The 21,157-nt window shown below is 38.2% G+C and overlaps 2 protein-coding genes across 6 annotated transcripts in view; one reads left to right on the top strand and one right to left on the bottom strand.

Moving 5' to 3' along the window:
• The window catches only part of LOC130909143 (mitochondrial carrier homolog 1-like), a 31,364-nt gene extending 18,660 nt beyond the window's left edge, over window positions 1-12,704 (top strand). Inside the window, exons 7-13 of one of the 2 annotated variants that reach the window (XR_009061698.1) lie at window positions 2,075-2,134; window positions 2,230-2,323; window positions 2,763-2,810; window positions 2,891-2,958; window positions 11,489-11,564; window positions 11,628-11,745; window positions 11,820-12,704. Coding sequence is in view for 1 of the 2 variants with exons in the window: in XM_057825270.1 (XP_057681253.1) it covers window positions 2,075-2,134; window positions 2,230-2,323; window positions 2,763-2,810; window positions 2,891-2,958; window positions 11,489-11,564; window positions 11,628-11,693 (412 nt within the window). In the remaining variant the exon portion in view is untranslated. The remainder of the gene's footprint in view (window positions 1-2,074; window positions 2,135-2,229; window positions 2,324-2,762; window positions 2,811-2,890; window positions 2,959-11,488; window positions 11,565-11,627; window positions 11,746-11,819) is intronic. The other variant, XM_057825270.1, reaches the window with a different exon arrangement.
• Window positions 12,705-14,172: 1,468 nt separating this feature from the next.
• Window positions 14,173-21,157, bottom strand: part of stk38a (serine/threonine kinase 38a) — a 29,717-nt gene continuing 22,732 nt past the window's right edge. For 3 of the 4 annotated variants that reach the window (XM_057825243.1, XM_057825236.1, XM_057825226.1), the window contains exon 14: window positions 14,173-19,449. In XM_057825243.1, coding sequence (XP_057681226.1) covers window positions 19,313-19,449 — 137 coding nt within the window. In that variant the 3' untranslated portion in view covers window positions 14,173-19,312. The remainder of the gene's footprint in view (window positions 19,450-21,157) is intronic. The other variant, XM_057825217.1, reaches the window with a different exon arrangement.

The raw sequence follows: 21,157 nt of genomic DNA, 5'->3' as shown, positions 1-21,157 counted from the left end.
CAACACGTGACGATTCGATTACGATTCATAAAGGTTCAAAAACGATGATTTTCCCGCATAACTTTATGACAGCTGCTCGTAGCGGAACGAAATTCAAGACACGTCTGCCGCCCGGACACCTTTAACGGACGCACGCACGCACAACTTTTCAAAAGACTGGAAAATAAATTTGTGTTTGAGACAGGCAGGCAAAGGTCGCGTTTCTGTGCAACTGCACAGATATTTTTCAGAGCGAGAGGGGAAGAGAGAGAGAGAGAGAGTTGCGCATTGTCTTTCAGATGTCCAGCTGTAGTTTCAAGTAGGGTTGTTCCGATCATGTTTTTTTGCTCCCGATCCGATCCCGATCGTTTTAGTTTGAGTATCTGCCGATCCCGATATTTCCCGATCCGATTGCTTTTTTTTTTTTTTTGCTCCCGATTCAATTCCAATCATTCCCGATAATTTTTCCCGATCATATACATTTTGGCAATGCATTAAGAAAAAAAATGAATAAAACTCGGACGAATATATACATTCAACATACAGTACATAAGTACTGTATTTGTTTATTATGACAATAAATCCTCAAGATGGCATTTACATTATTAACATTCTTTCTGTGAGAGGGATCCACGGATAGAAAGACTTGTAATTCCTAAAGGATAAATGTGACTTTGTATAATGTGACTAAATATTGCCATCTAGTGTATTTGTAGAGCTTTCAGTAAATGATACTGCAGCCATTTAACTTCTGCCCAAATGCATGATGGGAAGTGCAACCATGACTGTGCATAGTGCTACCAATTGATATATCTTCTCTGCGTTGGGAAATAACATAGGGTGTTAAAAAAAAGATCAATTACTAACTTCCTTCCCCACATTGCTTCCCACGATATTTCTAATCGTAGGGAGAGGGATTGTAAGGCTTTAGCCAATTAAAAAAAAGGCTCCAAAGGCTGCCAAAATTCACTCTACTTATTTTACGCTACCTATTAGCTCTCTATATAGGTAAAACGGTGCCATTACAGATTGAACGCGACAATGCGTGAGTGGGTCGTGCAGCGCATGCATTAATTGCGTTAAATATTTTAACGTGATACATTTTAAAAAATATTAATTACTACCGTTATCGGGATAAATTTGATAACCTTACCTTAAGCCTAAACTAAAGACCCTGGTTGAGTGTTGCATATTATGTCTGTAACGTTAAATACAATTAGAAAACGATTTAATTAAAAAAAATATATATATTAAAAAAAGGCATGTCCGATATTTTTTTTGCCGATTCCGATACTTTGAAAATGAAGTGATCCCGATCGATCAGGACATCTCTAGTTTCAAGTCATGTCAATTGAAAAATGTCCAGAGCGTGTTGCTAAGACCTGTGTGCGTCTATAAGAGGTGAGTACACGAACCCTCTTGTACTGTTTAGCCTTTATTGTTGTTGTTTCTTAGGCGTTAATAGTTAGCGCCGAGCGCTAAGCTAATTAGCTAATTCGCTAACATGTATTTCATATGCAGAACATGTAAAACCATGATTAAGTACAGCGGTAACACTACAAACATGCGAAATAGTAAAGAAATCTGTGAAAACAAAGTATATTGGTTAAAAGAAGTCTTATGTCTAAAGACACTTTGTTTCCAGAAAATGTGGAATTCATTCCACCTGTGTAAAGTTTATTGTATTGTTGAGAGAAATAAGTACTCCCTTTAAAATGGTTAATGTTTTTGCACTTTCTTGTAAAAATAAATAAATAAAAAGGCAGCTTAAGGGCAGCTTTTTGTTGTGTGTGCATGTTTACATCGTTCCTGTCGAATCATTAGGATATTTTATATAAATAATGGGAAAAAATTGTTTGTTCACTTTATTAATTAGTAATGTACGATGCATTGATAATTGTGATAACCCTGATCATCGTCAATACCGTGATCATCGTTCAAGAATCGAATCGTAGCCCCCTGAATCGTAATCGAGTCGATTCGTGGGGTGCCTAAGATGGAACACCCCTAATGCCAACCTTGGCTAACATGTTGGTAAAATAATTAATTAGAAGGCATTAGGTGGATTAATGACGATTTCCCACTATATTCACAGTGGCATTCTCAGTAGTATCAGCAGGATTTTTAAAGAAGAAGGAGTCGCCGGATTCTACGTGTGAGAATTTTTTATTTGAAGATATTTAAGATAGTGGGCACTGCTAGCTAACAGCTTTTTTATTTTTTTTGGGGTGGTTGTGTGTGTGTCCGCAGTGGTTTAATGCCTCATGTGCTGGGCGAGGTCCTCTTCTTGTGGTGCTGCAACTTGCTGGCTCACTTAATAAACACCTACGCTGTAGATGACAGTGTAAGTTCTTTATTTTCTCTAACATCATTTATTCAAGATTGGCTTTTGTTCTGGGAAAAATATTAATGCAAGTTATTGTGACAAAGCTTATCTCAGCTCCTCAATTGATCTTAAAGTGGGTGTCTTTAGTAAAAGGGCACATGGGAGAGAGCATGTTGTTGTTTTATAACAATAATAGTAGAGGATGACATGTTGTCGTGCAGACTCACTGGGTTTAATAGCACCCGTGTGATCTAATGGAGCAGCATGGATATAGATGCCGCGAATGTTCATTCGCTGCCACCCTCCCACTTCAAATGGATTGGACGTCTAGAAGTGATAAACTCAAGGATGAAAAAGAGCCACATCGTCATCAGTGGCATGCAAATAGTTAACATATTTCATGAAAATAATATGAATTAATAATTCACTTTTGCGTTTTGGTTGTTTTTGCCTGCAGTTCAGCCAGGCATCGGCGGTGAGGAGTTACACAAAGTTTGTGATGGGCGTAAGTTCAACATTCCTACATGACAAAAAGTGGGTTTTGCGCCAAAAAAGTCTAAGTACTATTTTTGTTCTGTCTTCTAGTTTGCAGTGAGCATCTTAACATACCCGTTTATCTTGGTGGCTGATGTCATGGCGGTCAACAATTGTGGGTAAGTCATTTCATGGAAGCACTGGCTATTTAATTAGTCGTTCACGTGATGCTTAATTTTAATTTAATGTCTATAAAGCATTCCAAAACTTCTTCTATTAGGAAAAAGTGAGCAAGAAAAAATATAACAAATAACATCAACATTGTGTGAGACGTATTATACATGGGCGTAGGTTTGCATAGGGACGGTAAAGAAATGACACAACCAACTTTTCAGGATGCTCAAATTGTCCGCACCAATTTTTAAGCCACCTTATTTGCATTTTATAATGAGTTCAGTTATACAGGTAATTTAGATTGTCTTCCCATATGTTGTAAGCATAGAATTGAATTACTGTAATTTCATCATGTTCGGCTTACATTTACCCCTTTTCACTTGCTGAATGTGCCGATCCATTTTTTCCCCCTCCAACGCACCTTTGATTGGCTGATGACTAGACCCCCCCACCCCACACGAAGACTCACACAACCCCGACAGAAATAAATGTCAATTTGCAGCCTCGTCCCCCCCCTTTGAAGAGGAGGGGTATTAAAAGATTTTTTTCAGCCAGCAGCAGCCACTCTAAGTAATGTAAAAAGTAGGGCTGTCAAACGATTAAAAATTTTTAATCGAGTTAATTACAGCTTAAAAATTAATTAATCTTAATTAATCTTAATTAATCGCAATTCAAACCATCTATAAAATATGCCATATTTTTCTGTAAATTATATATATATTCTGTAAAAATAAATTGTTGGAATGGAAAGCTAAGACACAAGATGGATATATACATTCAACATACGGTATATAAGGACTGTCATGGGCATTTCACTCTACTGACATTTAAATCTGTCTATGCTATCCTCACTCGGAAGCGTCTACTTTTTCCAAAGCTAGACAGCTAGTGAACGACGCCTTAATAATCAGACTTCTTCCTTTTTCATCTGATTTATTAATAAAATGGCCTCAAACCATTGTTCTCTTTAGACCGAAACTACAAAAAAAAAAGTACACAAGCATTGCATTAGCAACAACGTTAGCTTAGCACGCTATACAGGTTCACTAAACATAAACAAAAAGCGTCTCATACAAAAAATATAACATTTCGCTTACTAACATAATATGTACATTCTTTACAACAACCATACTTACGGACAAATCTTGTCCAAGGATCATATGAGCACAACATTACAACGTAGGCGTCAGCCCTAGACGTCATGCAGCCATATTGAACTGGCAAGAAAGCAATAAACCATGTCGCAAAGCGACCACAAGAGTTCGCTGTTAGACAGCACAAACAACCTTGCTGTAAAACTTACCAAAAGGCAGAATACTGTCTGACATGGGACAGTGCGGGACATGTGCGTTAATTGCGTCAAATATTTTAACGTGATTAATTTAAAAAATTAATTACCGCGCGTTAACGCGATAATTATGAAAGCCGTAGTAAAAAGACATCATTGTTGTAGAGGTGGGGAACACTCCACTAATGTTGCTACTGGAAGTCCGATCTGCATCAGCGTTAGCATAACATTAAACTGTGTGGACTTGCTAATCTGTTAAACTCGAGTAGAAAACTGCTAAGAGAGAGGTGTCCTCCTGTATGTTTTCTACTGTTAATGTTAATTCAACTGTGCATTTATTTATTAAAATGTCTTTATTTCCTTCATCATTTATTTAAAAATATTTTTATTTGCAGCTATGCAGACATTTTTTTCTAAATCTCCCCCATCCCGTGCCTCCCTCCCAAAAAAAAAACCCACACAAAAACAACTGTAAATTCCCTTTATTATTTTGAAGAATGACTTACTCCCATGAAAATAACAATTTTAACTTTTTTCATTTTTACGTAGGAAACACATCTGCATATTCATGAGAAATCTAGCCCTGACCACCGTTCACCCAATCGGTTTTGTCTAATTAATGTCCCGTCCCAAGCAAAAAATGTACATGCAGGTTATGCTGTTATAGCGTCCCCACTAATGTTGAGACCAAACCTACGCCATTGTTTTCATGTCATTTTTAATGTACACACTAGAGCTGTGTGATACGTAAAAAACCTCTTATCACGATATGAGCCGTTTTATATAACGATACGCAACGATACAGTATAATACAAATTTTGATTACTTGGTAAAAAAGTATACAACACTCACTTTTTGGAATTGCCATTAAACCAGTGCTTCTCAATTATTTTCTGTTACGCCCCCCCCAAGGAAGACGTAAATATTTCGCGCCCCCCCAAACTCTGCCACCACTGTAAATAGTATCATTTGTCTATAATATTACTATTATAAGTATGCCTCTGCCTCACATTGTATCCTTTTTTTCTGTTAGAGAAAATAACAGAGATCAACTTATAAAGTATAACTTTATTAACATTGTTTTGTTTGTAACAGAAAAGACTTAACGCACATCAATTTGCCTGAACTAAAAAAAATAAAGTCACATCCAAACTGTAAAAATACACTCAAGGTACATTTTTTGACCATTTGATACTGAAAAATAAAATCAGTAAATAATAACAAATTCAAATTGATTAGAAACATTAACTCATGAGGACAATATGCCAAAAAAATGACCGAAAAAACAAAACTGAATAGGAAAAAAAAAAAAAAAGTGTCTTTGGACAGAAGGACTGTTTTTATTTTCGCTGCTCGCTGCTCACAGTATCACCTCCAGTTTGCAATGGTGTGGGGTTATTTTGCACTGAGCATGCTAACAGTGCTCACTGGTTTACTGATATAACACTGACAAAGCGGGATGATTGTTGGCAATATTCGGCACGTTTTCGCTAAAAAACAACCAAGCGGCTTTTCAATGAGATTGGGGTCTAATGTCTTTGAGTGCCGTCTTAATTGATTTGGCTTCCGGCTGTCTGCTATAATCATTTTTGGACACGGTAAACAGTGGTCTTTCCTAATCTACCACTGTATTAAATGTCAAAGCCAAAAGGCAAACGGCCTGAAAAAAGCGCATTCTCGCCGGCCGAGGGAGAACCGTCGGTGAGGGCGGTCGTCGTGACGATCCCAAGCCAAAAATGCCACTTCTCGGGCAGACACGTGAGAACCGGAGAAGACAGTGGGTCGCTGCGTGAGTCCGGCTGGAAAACGGCTTTCGAAAACGGCGCACAGCTCTCCATGAGTCTCTTCCGTGTGCTTTTGCTTACTTCAAAAATACTGCGCGCACTTTGAAAATGAGAGCGCCACTGCCACCCACTGAGTGGATGTGCAAGTACACTTTATACTAGTACGGCGAGAAAAAAAAAAAAAAAAAAAAAAAGCATGTCCCCCGAGGTCACACGCGCCACCCACCCTTGGCATCGCTCTGCGCCCCACTATTTGAGAAGTACTGCATTAAACTAACCTGCCACAAATGTTAAATGCATCAAGTAGTGCGCCAACCTAAAACTATTCACTGCGAACAGAAGCAGCACAGTAGCTAGGCATGTGCCGGTATGAGATTTTGACGGTACGAGCAAAAATACCGTGGTTTCACGGTATTGCAATTATAGCTCCCAAATTTTGAAATGTATGGGTTTAAAAAAAAAAAAAATCCATTGAACAGGTTTTTTTTCAGAACATATTTGCAAATTGGAACATGAATATAATGTGAAAATAAATTAATGTGAAAATAAATAACAAAAAATAACAAATATTTTATATAAAATTAAAATAAATAGAACCTAGACTATACCCACAGCCAGAGCTCAAGTTGCTCAATAATAGAGCAAGAACAAAATAATTGCTATAAAAAAGTAAGAACACTTCTAAATAAAATTAAAAATATATACTGTATGACTTTTTTTGAGGGGGAGAAGCTGAAGTTTCGCCATTTTCAGCCACTGTGTCAACTCTCTTCTACATGATGTCATGCCTTTGTGTTAAAAAGAACAAAGAATTCATAAGTTAATAAGTTAGTTAAAAATGTAAATATTGTTGAGGTTTCAAGGTTTCATCTAAAACAAAAAGTGAGGAGTGAGACCTCCTTTCGTAATTAGCTATCTTTGACGCGATCCTTTTTTTCTCCCCCCTTCATTCAAGCTTGTTTCTCACTCAGCGGGTGTGAGACATAAAACGTCGACCAAGCTGCTCTCCCAGCTTAGCCTAGGCTAACATTCGTCTTTGTAAGTTTTAGTTAGTTTGTATATTGAATTTGAAAGGAAAATGTATGTTTTGTTTTTGGCGACCTTTTTCATGGTGCTACTGCTATCCTGTTGAACCTACTCACATGTGGAAAAATACAATTGTATAACGTTTTAAATGTATTCATTTGTATATTTCACCACGATTTGAGAGCTCAATAAATTGAAGAAAAGTACGCCTTGTGTTTCGAGAGTTGGTTTTTGGGTTTGCTGGCTGTTTAGCAGAATAGCGTTACTGACACTCACGGCAACAAACGGGAAGGGTGAGCGCTGCCGCACCGAGCCACTTCGGCTGCATTTTGGCACATGAAAAATAGCGAATACCGTACTAAGGTATGACGGAAAATTTTAGTGGTTTTGAAACCGCGACGTTTTCACACCACGGGAAACCGGTAACCGGCACATGTCTAACAGTAGCATACATATTTTGGCTCAAATGTAAAGATATGTAATTATTGATAATTATTATCTAATACTTAAGTGGTTTTGAATATTAAAACTGCTGTATATTAAGTTAGCATAATCTCTCTCTTTCAGTGCCATTGACGATAATAGACGTTCAATTGTGTGGTGTTTTTCCCATCCTGCGAATTTAAATGAATTTGTAGATATCCAATTAATTTGAACTTCAAATGGATTTGATGTCTGTCATTGTCAATGGCCAATGAGTAGGGATGGGAATCGAAATCCGATTACAATTCGGAACCGGTTCCGAGTGTTTCAAGGCCTCGACATCACAATGAAAAAGCCTTAATGATCCCTAAAGACGCATATTGCGTCGTGACGTGTCTTGTTGTCCAGACGCATCAAACTAGCATGGCGCCAAGAACCACTCGCTCCAAAGTTTGGCTACACTTCACCAGGAAAAAGGGTGAAAATGAAAGGTTACGATAGTTTAGCACGAGCGTTGCCGCCGTAAACATAACAATGACGTAGGTTCGAACGCTCGAAAGGGTGTCTTCACTTCACGAGGAAAAATTACAACAAAGCGACTTGCTGTGATTGCGAGATGGAAATAACTGCATCGGGAGGGAATAGACTGCACTGTCCTCACCGAGACGCTAAGGCTCAGTCCTGGCTATACAGCTAGCTAAACTCCCAAATGACGATGCAGAAGATGTTGGTATAATTTGCTGACTTTATTCAACCATCACTTGAAACTAAAAATAGAAATGAAACAAATCAATTTCGTCCCCAATAACAAACAGGTTCGCATCAACGTAAATCAGCGATGATTAGCTGCTAACACAGTCATAACAAACAGTTAGCATGCGTTCGTTAGCATTAGCACATCGTTTAAACCACTACACAACTGGATTTTAGTGTCCGATCGCGAGTGGAAACACACAGCAACAACACAGAAGATGATACATACAGGCGTTGGCTCTGTGGATATTTTACAAACATTAACAAAGAACTTAGGCTCGTGGCAGTGTTTCCCTTTCTCACTAACTCGCTCACTGGCTTGGATGCGGCATTTCTTCTTCTTCGCGCTCTTCTTCGCGTGAGGAAGCGCAAGGGCGCCACCACTTGAGCGTGAAAGCGCCATAAAAACTAAAAGGCATGCATTTCAATATACTGGTAAATAAAAACAGGGGTCCCCAAACTACGGCCCGCGGCTCCATATTTGGTCCGGCCCCCTGAACAATTCCAGAGAGCATTTTAAATTTTGTTTTTTTCTCCCTCAGTAGTGTTATTTATTTCCTGGCCTTTTTCAGTGAATAACTCAGAGAGGGTTATTTGGTTATTATCTATTTAATTAATAGTGCTATTATTATTTATTATTATTATATTATTATTTTTATTTTATTTACTTTTGTTCCGAGAAGAATCCACAGAGGGTTATTTGATTGTGGCTTTCTGAAAAACAATAATTTTTTTACATTTCGCACTCCTGCAATCATCACACTTTTTCTGTTACAAACTGACCCCGGCCTCTCATCAGAGAAGGGAAAAGTTATTTGGCCCTCCCAGGAAAAAGTTTGGGGACATTGCCAAAGGCAGAACAACGACCTATATGCCAAAATATACCAATATTTTTTATTTCTATTAGAAAAATGTTTCAGTAAAATGTTCCACATTCTTGTGCATTTGCCACTTATTGCCACAGTTAACATTGAGGCTATGGGCCTCTTTTGACCTCGTTGTGAGTTTGTAAGGTTGTGACTTCTGATTAAACAAACTTGATGCCAATCAAAATGTTTGTTCTTCTTTTTCCCGAAATTAGAATCGATAAGAGAATCGATAAAGAATCGAATCGTTAAGCAATATCGATAATGGAATCGGAATCGTAAAAATCGTATCAATTCCCATCCCTACCAATGAGTTAACAATAAATTAATATTGATTTTGGAGCAAATTGTCATCTGAATAATTGAATATTTTATTTATAATAAACAAAAAAGTCAATGATATACTTGAGATAACAGCAAGAATAGCTAAGACAATAATAATAAATACCAGAATTTATTTATTGTGTCAAAAAGGAGTAGGAGGAAGCATTTGCATAAGATAAACAAAAAATAAAAAGGACCTAGCCCATAACAGATATGTGAAAACCCCCTATAATTCTGTATTCTGTTTGGATGACATGCTTTCCTATTTTCAATTGTCTTGCATGCATTACTAGCATACAGTTGGCAGGGAGAGCTAATTATTGAGTGGAAATTGGGACATCTTGAGGTCGATTGGTGGTACTGCTATGGCATATTGAATCCATCAATTTACAGTAGCAAGTTAGCGCAAATTGGTTGCCACCTGCTGGTTAAAATGCGCATTGTAGGAACAGGTCTATTTATGGTGATAATGACAACAGGCAAAATGTCAATAGAAAGTTTAATATCATATTGTACAGCACTTTTACACACTATAATTTTCCATTAGTGCATGTGACCAATAATGTTTAACCCTCGTATTGTGTTTGGGTCAGAATTGATCCGTTTGCAAAATTTCGTATGCCAGAATCAATGGTACTTTTGACATACGTAAACTTAAAAACAAGTCAATCTTGACCCGAAAACTATATATTGCAAAGGTGTACTATTTTCAGGCCAGGTTAATTTACAGATTAGATTTAATTCACTAGCAAAAATATGGGCTGATTTCCAACACAAGACTAGGGTTAAATGAACAAGTCAATGGATATTTGAGATTTTCATTGAATAACAAGTATTAAATTCATTAGAAATCTAGAACTCTTAGAATCTATTCTAACATTTACCAAGTTGAAATCATAGGATTTGGCTAATTTGAAGTTATCAATGGTTCTAAGTAGAGATGTCTAGATCGATCGGCATCCCAATCAATCTGGTCCGATCACGTCATTTTCAAAGTCTCGGAATTGGCCAAAAAATATCGGCCATGCCTTTTTTTAATATATATATATATATATATGTATTTTTTAATTAAATCATTTTCTAATTATATTTAACGTTACAGACATAATATGTTACACTCATCCAGAGTCTTTTGTTTAGGCTTAAGGTAGGATTTTCAAATTTCTCCCGATAACGGCGGTAATTATTTTTTAAAAAAATGTATCACGTTAAAATATTTAACGCACTTAATGCATGCGCTGCACGATCCACTCACGCATTGTCGCGCTCAATCTGTAATGGCGCCGTTTTACCTATATTGAGAGATAAAAGGCAGCGTAAAATGAGTACAGTGAATTTTGGCAGCCTTTGGAGCCTTTTTTTAATTGGCTAAAGCCTTACAATCCCTCTCCCTACGATTAGAAATATCATGGGAAGCAATGTGGGGAAGCAAGGTAGCAATTGATCTTTTTCTTAACGCCTAGTGTTATTTCCCAACGCAGAGAAGATATATGAATTGGTAGCACTACCCACAGTCATGGTTCCACTTGCACTTGGGCACTTGGGCATGGCTACAGTATCATTTACTGAAAGCTCAACAAATACACTAGATGGCAATATTTAGTCACAATATACAAAGTCACAAGTCTTTCTATCCGTGGATCCCTCTCACAGAAAGAATGTTAATAATGTAAATGGCATCTTGAGGATTTACTGTCATAATAAACAAATACAGTACTTATGTACTGTATGTTGAATGTATATATTCGTCCGAGTTTTATTCATTTTTTTCTTAATGCATTGCCAAAATGTATATGATCGGGAAAAATTATCGGGATTGATTGGAATTGAATCGGGAGCAAAAAAAAGCAATCGGATCGGGAAATATCGGGATCGGCAGATACTCAAACGATCGGGATTGGATCGGTAGCAAAAAAAACATGATCGGAACAATCCTAGTTCTAAGCTGTTGATCAATTATTGACATAGTTGCTGATTTGTTTGATAATTATTTTTTTTTAATCCGTCAAATGTTACTTCTCTAGAGTAAATTGTACTTTATCATTTTTGAGGATCTTATCTTTGTTGTTAGATTGACTGCTGGTCTTCCTCCACATTCGCCCATTTTCACGTCCTGGCTGCACTGTTGGAATTACCTCAGCCACAAGGTATTCTTTATGGTTGTGAATAGATGTGTCAGTTCTATTTCAAGTTCGTTTATTTTCTGTCAGGGTCTCCTGTTCAGAGGATCCAGCTTCTTCTCACGCCGCATGCCTGTGGTGTCCAGTAACGACTGATTTCATCATCATTCAGCAGATCGGGACTGCCATTGTATTAAGTTTTAAAGTGGTATTCACAAATTCGTTTTGATGTAAACATTTTTGACATGATTATTTATTGATGCATTATTTTTCCTTTTGAAGGCACTGTGGCTATCATCCTCCTTACCTTTCCGGGGAAAGGGAAGGTGAAATCCAGGTACTTGCCCTCCTATGTGGCGTTTGCATTTTCTCCGAGTACTCCAGCTTCCTCCCACACTCCCAAAAGATCCATGTTAGGTTCATATAGAAGACTATTCATTGTCTAAAGGGAATGAATGACGAGCATGAATGATCGTCTAAATGTGTGATGATTAATGTGCCCAAAGTCGGAAAGTTCTAGACAACCTGTGACCCCAGTAAGGATGGGTATCTCAATGTTTTTGTGGAATACATTCAGAAAAAAAGTCAAAGCATTCCAGCATTATGTTATGGTTTTTTTGGTCACCAAAATTTTGGCACCTACTTAATCCTACATTTTACTCCCAGTTCACGCAGTTGCAAATGTAAAATGTTGAAAGAGTTTACAGGACGTGGTTGTTTTTACTAGCCCAAAAATTCATGAATTTGATGCTGCCCACCCCCTTCCAATTTCCATATTTTTATAGAGATACTTATAAAATGTGATTTAAGATGGCTGACATACATAAAATTGAGACACTGGACAGCAACTCTTTTGTAAGCTAAAACCATAGCATTGAGCATATCGGACAATGTTTCCGCTAATAGTCATTTTTGCATGATTGGTGTGGTGTGAGATGTTTATTTTAAAACCATACTGTCAGAATTAAAGTTCTGAATTTGACCTCAAATAAAGACTTCCTCACCAAAACCTTCTATTCATTGACTCATTAACAGCAACGCCCTAGTCTTCAATACACAGTCTTTAAACCCTTTAATGCCAGCAATATGAAGCAATCATCAGAGAATCCCAAAATTTGAAAAATAAGGTCCTAATGAAACCTTTTTTTCAAATTTGTAAAAAGAGTCAAAATGAATATGTGTAATAAGCGCTCAGATATCTATAATCCTTGCTAAATCCTGTTTTTTTTTTCATGAAACCTGCAGATGCATGTGTTGACTTGCATCCATTTTTTTTCCCAAAAAGAAATGTCAAAATTCTGAATTAGTCTCAAAATCATGAAATTTTAGGTGTATCAAATGTGATACATTTGGCAATATTTAAATAAGGGTGATTTAAAACATTACATACCCTAGAAGCATAACACTTTTAGTCCTACTATTGTACACCACTGTCACCTAGTGGCAAAGGTGGGTAGAATAGCCAAAAATTTTACTTGAGTAGCGCTACTTCAAAATAATATTACTCAAGTAGTCATCCCAAAAGTGTACTCAAGAAGTAAAACGTATTTGGTGAATAGAATACTCAATGAGTAACATTGTAACTGCTTTTTTTTTGTTTTCCCTCGGCACAAAATCTATATGAACTGTTATGATACTGTACAATAACCCATTACATAAACACATTAAGCCAAAGGGAGAAAAAAAAATCACTGAATTTTGGCGATAGAAAAAAAAAAAATGACAGAAATGAAGCATTATTCGTCCAAAGAGCATGAGTGCCCTCTAGTGGAGAAAATAGTTCCTAGTTTGAATAGTTCCTTCATAGTTACTATTATGAAATTAAAAGGATATCTCCAGTTTTCTGTGGGACTGGGAGAGAGGTTAAAAAAAAAAACGTGCTTTTGACTCATGTTGAGGGCAGCACTCTCTCAAATATTTCATTTTACTGTGCTTTAAAGACGCCAAGTGATTGAACAGGTTGGCATAATCATGGAACGGCAAGCTTGCGTCCGATTGGTAAAATGGAGTCATGATTATTGTTGCGACATCTCATTGGTGAAATCGGCAGAGGTTCTCTTGGCATCGCTGGCAAAAAAAAAAAAAAAAATCTTATATGTTGAATAAAGAGGAAGAATGTTATGACTGTTGAGTAGCCCAATGTAACTGAGTAAGAGTAGCGTTTTTTTCTTCACATATCTAGTCACGTAAAAGTAAAAAATATGACTTAGTAAAACTACTTTTAGGCGTAAACTTTTCTAAAAAATTTAAAGCAGGGCCGGCCCAGGCCATTTGGGGGCCCTGAGCAAAATAATGCGAAGAGGCCCATATTTTTGGCCCACCATTTCGTCACAGTGTACTGTGAAACCCATACATGCAATCCAACCCATACGTACATATTTTGTATATTAATCAGATTTTCTTGCACTGCATACTTCAAACTTCTCACCCCAAATGATTGTCAGTACTTACAGTAGATAGCGCCAAACCTTTTTCTAAAAGAGGAAAGAAAGACGTTAAGGAAGTACTTTAATTTTTTAAGCTTATTATCATGTATCAAAACTGTCCAAAGTCAAATAAAGCAAACTATAGTAAACAAAATAGAATATAAATGAAACAATTGCCAGATTGGGGGCCCCCTAGTGGTCAGGGGCCCTAAGCAGCTGTATAGTCTGCGTATAGACCCTACTCACGTGACGTCACAGCCACGCCCCCGCGCCATGTTGTCCGCATACTCGTCATAGAAATGCATTAGCGCTTCGTAAATTCCTCCTATTATTGCACGTTTTACTGCTCGTCAACATTAATACTCAAAATGGTGAAGTCGTGTGTGGCGGTCGGTTGCAATAACAGAGAAGATAGACGGAGAGACTTGAAGTTTTACCGGATTCCGAGGGACCCGGAGAGAAGAGCGAGATGGGCTGCTGCAATTCGACGCGAAAACTGGGCTCCAAACGACTACCACAGATTATGTAGTAGTCATTTTATATCAGGTAAAATGCATTTAATCTATATTTAGAGGGTTTTGGGCTGACAACCACAATTAAGATCATTGCTAGGCTAATCGCCGACAGCATACACGTATGTATGTAGTGAGTGCTATCGCTAAACCATATAAACATTAAAAGCCCTAGCTCCATTGACAAATGACATGAAATACATTAGACTTGACAGTGGATGTTAGCAAGAACAAAAGATTTTGAATTGAAAATTTTGTAACTCACCTTCCGAGCACAAGATTCCTGCCGAATTTTCGTGTACGAGGACGTGTTTCACCCAACCAGCAACGTAGCATTTATAAGCCTCCAAGCTCTTAAAGTTTTTCAAACTTTCGTGAGAATAGGCTGATTTTGTGTGGACAAGATAGTTGTAAATATCGATATCAGATGTCAGGCGAAGCCAGCGGGTCGAAAAACATCGATTTAGGCATCAAATACGGATCTGGCGAATGGATAAACTGAAGCTCTTCCATGTAACGCCTTTTATGCAACGGATCCAATGAGTTCACAGCGTCAGATAACACCGGGGCTTCCATGAATTGCTCTATAACTTGCTCGACTAATTGAAAACAATGAGAATAGGTCTGAAAAAGAGGTACAATATGGTGGCCGGAAACAGCGACACGCCCATTTTGTGACGTAGGTGAGTAGGGTTTATAGGCTGGGCCGGCCCTGAGTTAAAGTAACGGAGTACATGTAACAAGTTACTACCCGCCTCTACCTAGTGGTTGTTACATCAGATGGATTACAACCCCGAGCAAAAAGTATGGAAGGACCAGTCTCGGACGTGTACTCACTCAGACATTTTATTTTGTAGAAGAAACTCTATGAAAAGCTTGAAAAAAATAATGAATTAGTTCATTCAGAAACACTAAGAAATGAATACAAAAACATTGTGGTGGTCAGTAAATCTTTTATAGAGCAAGTGAAGGGAGATATAGAATCACTCCATTCTTTAAAAAAATAAATAAATAAAAATGGAATCACTCCATTTTGAGTATAAAATACAGACACACCCAGTCAATTTCCCCTTCCTTATTTGGGACACTGCCTCAGATTAGATCTGCTCGTTAGTCAGCAGTTAAAAACAGGGCAGTTATCACACCTTGGAGGGCTGCTGGACCAAGTGGATTCATGGCTCCAACAAGAGAGATGTCTCGAGCAGAGGTTGCGCTAGACTTTTTCGTTGTCTGTCATTTTGACTGACAGTGTCATAAAAATCCGGTCATAATCTATTTTTACCCGTCACTTACATTTTTAAAATGATAATGACATATTCAATAGTATTTAGTTTTCATTCATTTTTAATTAATATTGTCCGAACAAGCTTAACAAGAGGCAAACAGACAGCGGAGTGCACCAATCAGCGACGGGCAGACGTGCCGTTAGCAAAGCGACGAGGGCAGGACGAGGGACTTGCGCGCGGAAGTAAACATACGAGGAGAGCGGAGTTTATTCAACATGGCTAGCGCGAGAGACTGTTGTCAATGTCTCGTGTCGATGTGTTTTAGCTCATTTGAAACTGAATTTACCGCGGAATGGAACATATTCTCGGCTCTCCCGCCATCCGTGTTGCTGTAGAGACGACTTTCGGCGCGCAAGAGTGACGTTGCTCGTGAGGAACACATCACGCAAATAAACAAATCTGATTTGTCAATTGATTTTGTACCTACTCGAGAGGCTGTGTCCCAGACTTTTCTCTCAGTGTCTGAAAAATACAGGGAGAACAGTTCGGCCATGCCTTGACATTTTTCCGAGTAAGGCCAACGACGTCATGCATCAAGAGAGACAATAGCTAATTAAATGCTCACTCGCCAACCTGTGGTCTGGGGTGTGAATTGCAACCTGTCAAAGTGACGGCTGGACTTCCGTCACCGTTTTAAAAAAAACAGTCAACGACGGAAAATATTCGGTTAACGCGACCCCTGGTCTCGAGACCAAGGAGAGGATTATCAAACTTGAAGAAGGTAACGCTGCACATATGGTTGCCAAAGATGTGGGCTGTTCACAGTCAGCTGTATTAAAAATCTAGACCAAGTACAAACAGCATGGCAAGGTTGTTAAAGGTAAGGGTACTGGTAGACAGAGGAAGACATCCAAACGTCATAACTAAAGGCCATATGTCTTGAAAACAGTAGATGTACAACAAGACAAATGAAGAAATGGGAGGAAGCTAGAGTCAAGGTATGTGACAGAATTGTGCAAAATCATCTAAGGAAATGGGATTTTCATACAGTAAAGCTAAAAGGAAACCATCATTGACACTTAAACAGAAAAGAACAAGACTGCAATGGGCTAAGGAGAGGTAATCATGGACTGTGAATGACTGGATGAAGCTTATTTTCAGTGATGAGTCAATCTGCATTGTACATGGTGCTGGAACTTTTGTTTGGTGCCGTTCCAGGGAGATTTACCAAGATGACAGCCTGAAGAAAACATCAAAATTCCCTCAGTCCTTGATGATATGGGGCTGCATGTCAGGCAAAGGCACTGGGGAGATGGCTGTGGTTAAATCTTCAATAAATGCACAAGTTTACATTGAACATTTGAAATTTTAGACATCTTTCTTATCCCTTCAATTGAAAATGTTTGGGAGTAATGAAGCTGTCATAAAAGCCAGAGGTGGTGCAACCAAATACTAGATGTTTTATTATTCCTTTGTTTCTCATGATTCCATAAATGTTTCCCTCAAAATGGAGCGATTCTATATTTCCCTGCACTTGCTCTATAAAAGTAACATTTACTGACCACCACAATGTTTTAAACTCATTTCTTTTCGTGTTTCTGAATGCTAGAGAGTTGCACTTTTGAACAAATTCAATATTCTTTTCAAGCTTTTTATCAGTTTGTTCAACATAAAATGTCTGCGTGCTCGTCCGAGACTGGTGATTCCAGACTTTTTGCTAGGGGTTGTACTTTAACGGTAAATGGCTTAAAACTAACATTCTGGCATAACCTGCTCAGTCTTAATTTTTTTCCGGTATATATACATTTCTGTGAGTTCATAAAATGTTTTCACCTCTGGCTTAATTTGCATATTAATGTTGACAGCACTAGTTGTATGCAGTTTAGGGGACCACATTTAAGTGCGGAGGAATTCATTGTCAAGAAGCAGAAAAACAACACAAAGTGGCTTAAATAATAATTATAATGTACATCCACTTTCCCAAATCCCCTCACTCACACTTCGAGATGACTACAGAAGCAAACACACACAAGAGCATCCTTTGTAAGAACCCGCAGATCTTTTCATTCCAACATGGACTCTATTGCTTTTAAGGCGACTAAGCACAATTACTCCAGTAACAGATCACTTCCTTTAAAAAAAATAAGTACCCTGCCAAAAAGAAAATGTCCACTGAAAGCTTTTCTAAAATACAATGTGCTCATTGTCTTCATCATATATACAGGCGATAACAAAACTTCACAACAGCCAGATATGATAGCCAATTTGTCCTAGAAAATCTTGCAAGGATGTAACAAAAATATGTAGGATACAGTCAGAAAATATTTTGTAATGCTAAAAAGTCATTAAAGCAAGCAGTTAGGTCTGAAATGTGACAATATGTCACATTTCAGCTAGCATCATTAGCATCCTTTTTTTTTTTTTTTGCCCAAACTTGTGTTAGCAAACAGACATGATGAGGTCACCATTTTGGCTAGCATCATTAGCATACATTTTTTTGACCAAACGACTTATTAGCAAACAAACAGTTGCATTTCCATTGGTAAAATCCATAAAATCTAATTATTTTATAGACAAAAGGCCAATGATTCTATCACTTGAATGTGATCAAATAGAATTACAATTCCTTCTATAGTTGTAGCTTGTACATTCAAACAATCAGCATTTGGAATTATTCAAGTGGTACACCTTATACTTACATTCATTTTAGATGACAGCATACTGGATATTGTGGACATTGGACCAGTTCAGCCCTCTAATTACAGATCGCGAGTGAACATTTTGCATGCGCGCATGCTGGGATGAGGTTTAAAAATAAAGCATGTGGCGCCACTCCAGTTTCAACTAACTGCTCAAAGGCCTCGCTAACATCGACGAAAGCAAAGACGACTATTGTATTTTGCTAGTTTCGACATCATGGGGGACAATAAGGATTTTTTTCATATTAGCTTACATGGGTTCACCATGAACTGCTGGTGTTTTTTGGTGTAGTCCATTCCTAAGAAGAAAAACTGCTACCAAATCATGACACTTACATAGTAACATAAGCTCATTGACGACGATAGACATCCAATTCTAACTTGTCTGCCTATTGCCGTCAATGAGTTAGTAAATTCCCTCTTATCATCAAGAAAATCAAATAAAAAAAAAAAAAACATCATTCGAAGTAATTACGCAGGGACAGACATAAGTGAGAAGTTCTTGATGCAGTCTTTGGTTGGACACCACTCAGCGCTGGCAGCAGAAACATGTTTGGACAAAATCCCTGAAGAGAGCACTTGACGCCTGTCAAGTGTCTGCGAAATGTGGACAAGCAGTGAGAAAGGATGAATGGTGCTGGTTTTGAAAGAGGGAATGTGATGGAGCTAGTATTTGAGTAAAAAACAAACAAAAAAATTCCACCACTGCTTCCATGGAGAATCCTTAAAGAGCAGGAAGCATTATTGTGGTGTTGGAAGCATCAGACAAAGTGAAGAAAAACGAAGGCAGCGCTTTTTACAGTGCAAAGCAATCAACGGGAGCCCCTCCCCACCCCCCAAACTAATTGCTCATCTCTGGTCGGAGGCAACAAGTTGCCCATGCTGGGACAAGGACTTTTTGGTGGGCTCGCTTCATCTCTTGGTGGACTTCATGTAGGACGGGATAGCTCCCCGGGCGGTGAGGCCTTCAAAGCGCTTGTATGTGTAGTTGATGAACACCCAGTCTTTATTCTTCAGGTCGGCGTCCGAATGGTTGGACACCTGAGTGGCTGCACAGAGACACATTCATTTGAAACGATCCATAAAACAGCAACTCTGATTTTAAAGGGAACCTCGGACATAAAGACTTGTAGGCTCTAATAAGCCACAATTGTTGTCTTTTACTAAAATATGTTATTAGAAACACATAAAATACTGCCATTGATTTAAAAATCTATAATATTTAGTAAATGCTTTAACTTATGGATGGTGCCATGTTTTATGCGCGCAATGGACCCTTGGGGTGATGACGTAGTTGGCCTGGACTGGGAGAATAGTTGTGCTAGCTAGCAAGCGCAGCCTGGCATGACGACTGGCATGATTTTGCCACATTCTGCTGTTGGTCAGATTGTTTTATTAGAGCTGTGGGATGAGTTCCCGACATCGTATCTGCATCCAATTCCAGCTTATCAGCTAGGTCTTTAAACCGATCCTTGGCAGGTTGCCGAGATATTGACTTGCTGCCATTTGACAGTTTGTATTCTCGATCCCTTCGTTGCTTGCCTTGGTTTTTTACGCGGCGAGACATCCAACACATACGCACATCGGTTAAAAGCGGTGAGTTCTTAATATTTGTGTTTTCATTGAGTCCTTTTTTACCTTTTCATTGCCACAAAATACTTTCCCTGTCATACTTTTAAGCATTGTTTTCTTGTGGTAGCTTAAAACCAGATTGTTGATCTGTTGACCACAATTAGTCACGTAGCGTCTTTAAACCACCCGTATTTGATATTACTACGTTTAAGTATTTTTTTAAAGGTATCTTTAGTATGTTCTGCCTGTATGCATCTAGACAAAACAAGCTGAAAGCGCATGGTAGTACTTTGGGTGTCAAATTCGCCTCTTGTAAGAACGTTTCCCCAGTGTAGCACATTTTGGCAGAACACCGGTTTTGTCCTACTCTTGTCTCGTCTCACCCAGTCTTTCCTGTTCATTTTGCTTTTGCTGCTCGTTTTGTGAAATATCGACAGTGCTGTCCTTCTCATTAATGTGCCTCTCGGGTTCAAATTGAAGGGCTGAACAGATGACATGCTTATGTCACTAGTTACATTCTGGGAGGCCAGTGATGTAAACAACAATGGCGACCTACTAGTTAAACTAATTTTACAAATTGTATAACAACGAAAACATCAAGAGGGGTTTTAATATCAAATTATTTTAACTCATACTAACGTTTTGTCTTTTAAGAACTACAAGTCTTTCTATCCGTGGTTCCCTTTAAAGCAGAAATGTGAAGTAATTTCATAACATGCCAAATAGGGTCACAATTAAAGTAATTAAACATTGTCCAACAAATAAAGCATGAAAAAATAATTTGCATGTTGTATATTTGACAAAATAATCGCGTTTCCGAAGTTCGAGCCTGAAAGGGGACAAACCCGGAAGTGATACGTCAGACTGGGAACAGCGATGGCAGCTCCATACATACGGCCGCCATACAAAGCCCTTCAAACAATAATTCAAACAGCGATATAAGCGATAGATCGAGCGCAAGGGAGGAGATCCAAGTTTTGGAAGAGTTGGAGGAAGACGAGGAGGTTGGAATTTTATGTTGGACCTAACATGTATTAGCCAGACGCTAATCAGGATGCAAACAATGTGCCTAGACTAACTGACATGGAATGGATACAAGACCCATCGAGATTACAAGATTGGTAAAACATAGGCTGTTATTATTTTCATGATTTGAAGATGCAGGCATTTGCACATAATGTTATG

Source organism: Corythoichthys intestinalis, chromosome 2 (assembly GCF_030265065.1).
Source record: "Corythoichthys intestinalis isolate RoL2023-P3 chromosome 2, ASM3026506v1, whole genome shotgun sequence".
NCBI classification, from domain to species: domain Eukaryota; kingdom Metazoa; phylum Chordata; class Actinopteri; order Syngnathiformes; family Syngnathidae; genus Corythoichthys; species Corythoichthys intestinalis.
This window is presented reverse-complemented; position numbering and strand designations above follow the sequence as displayed.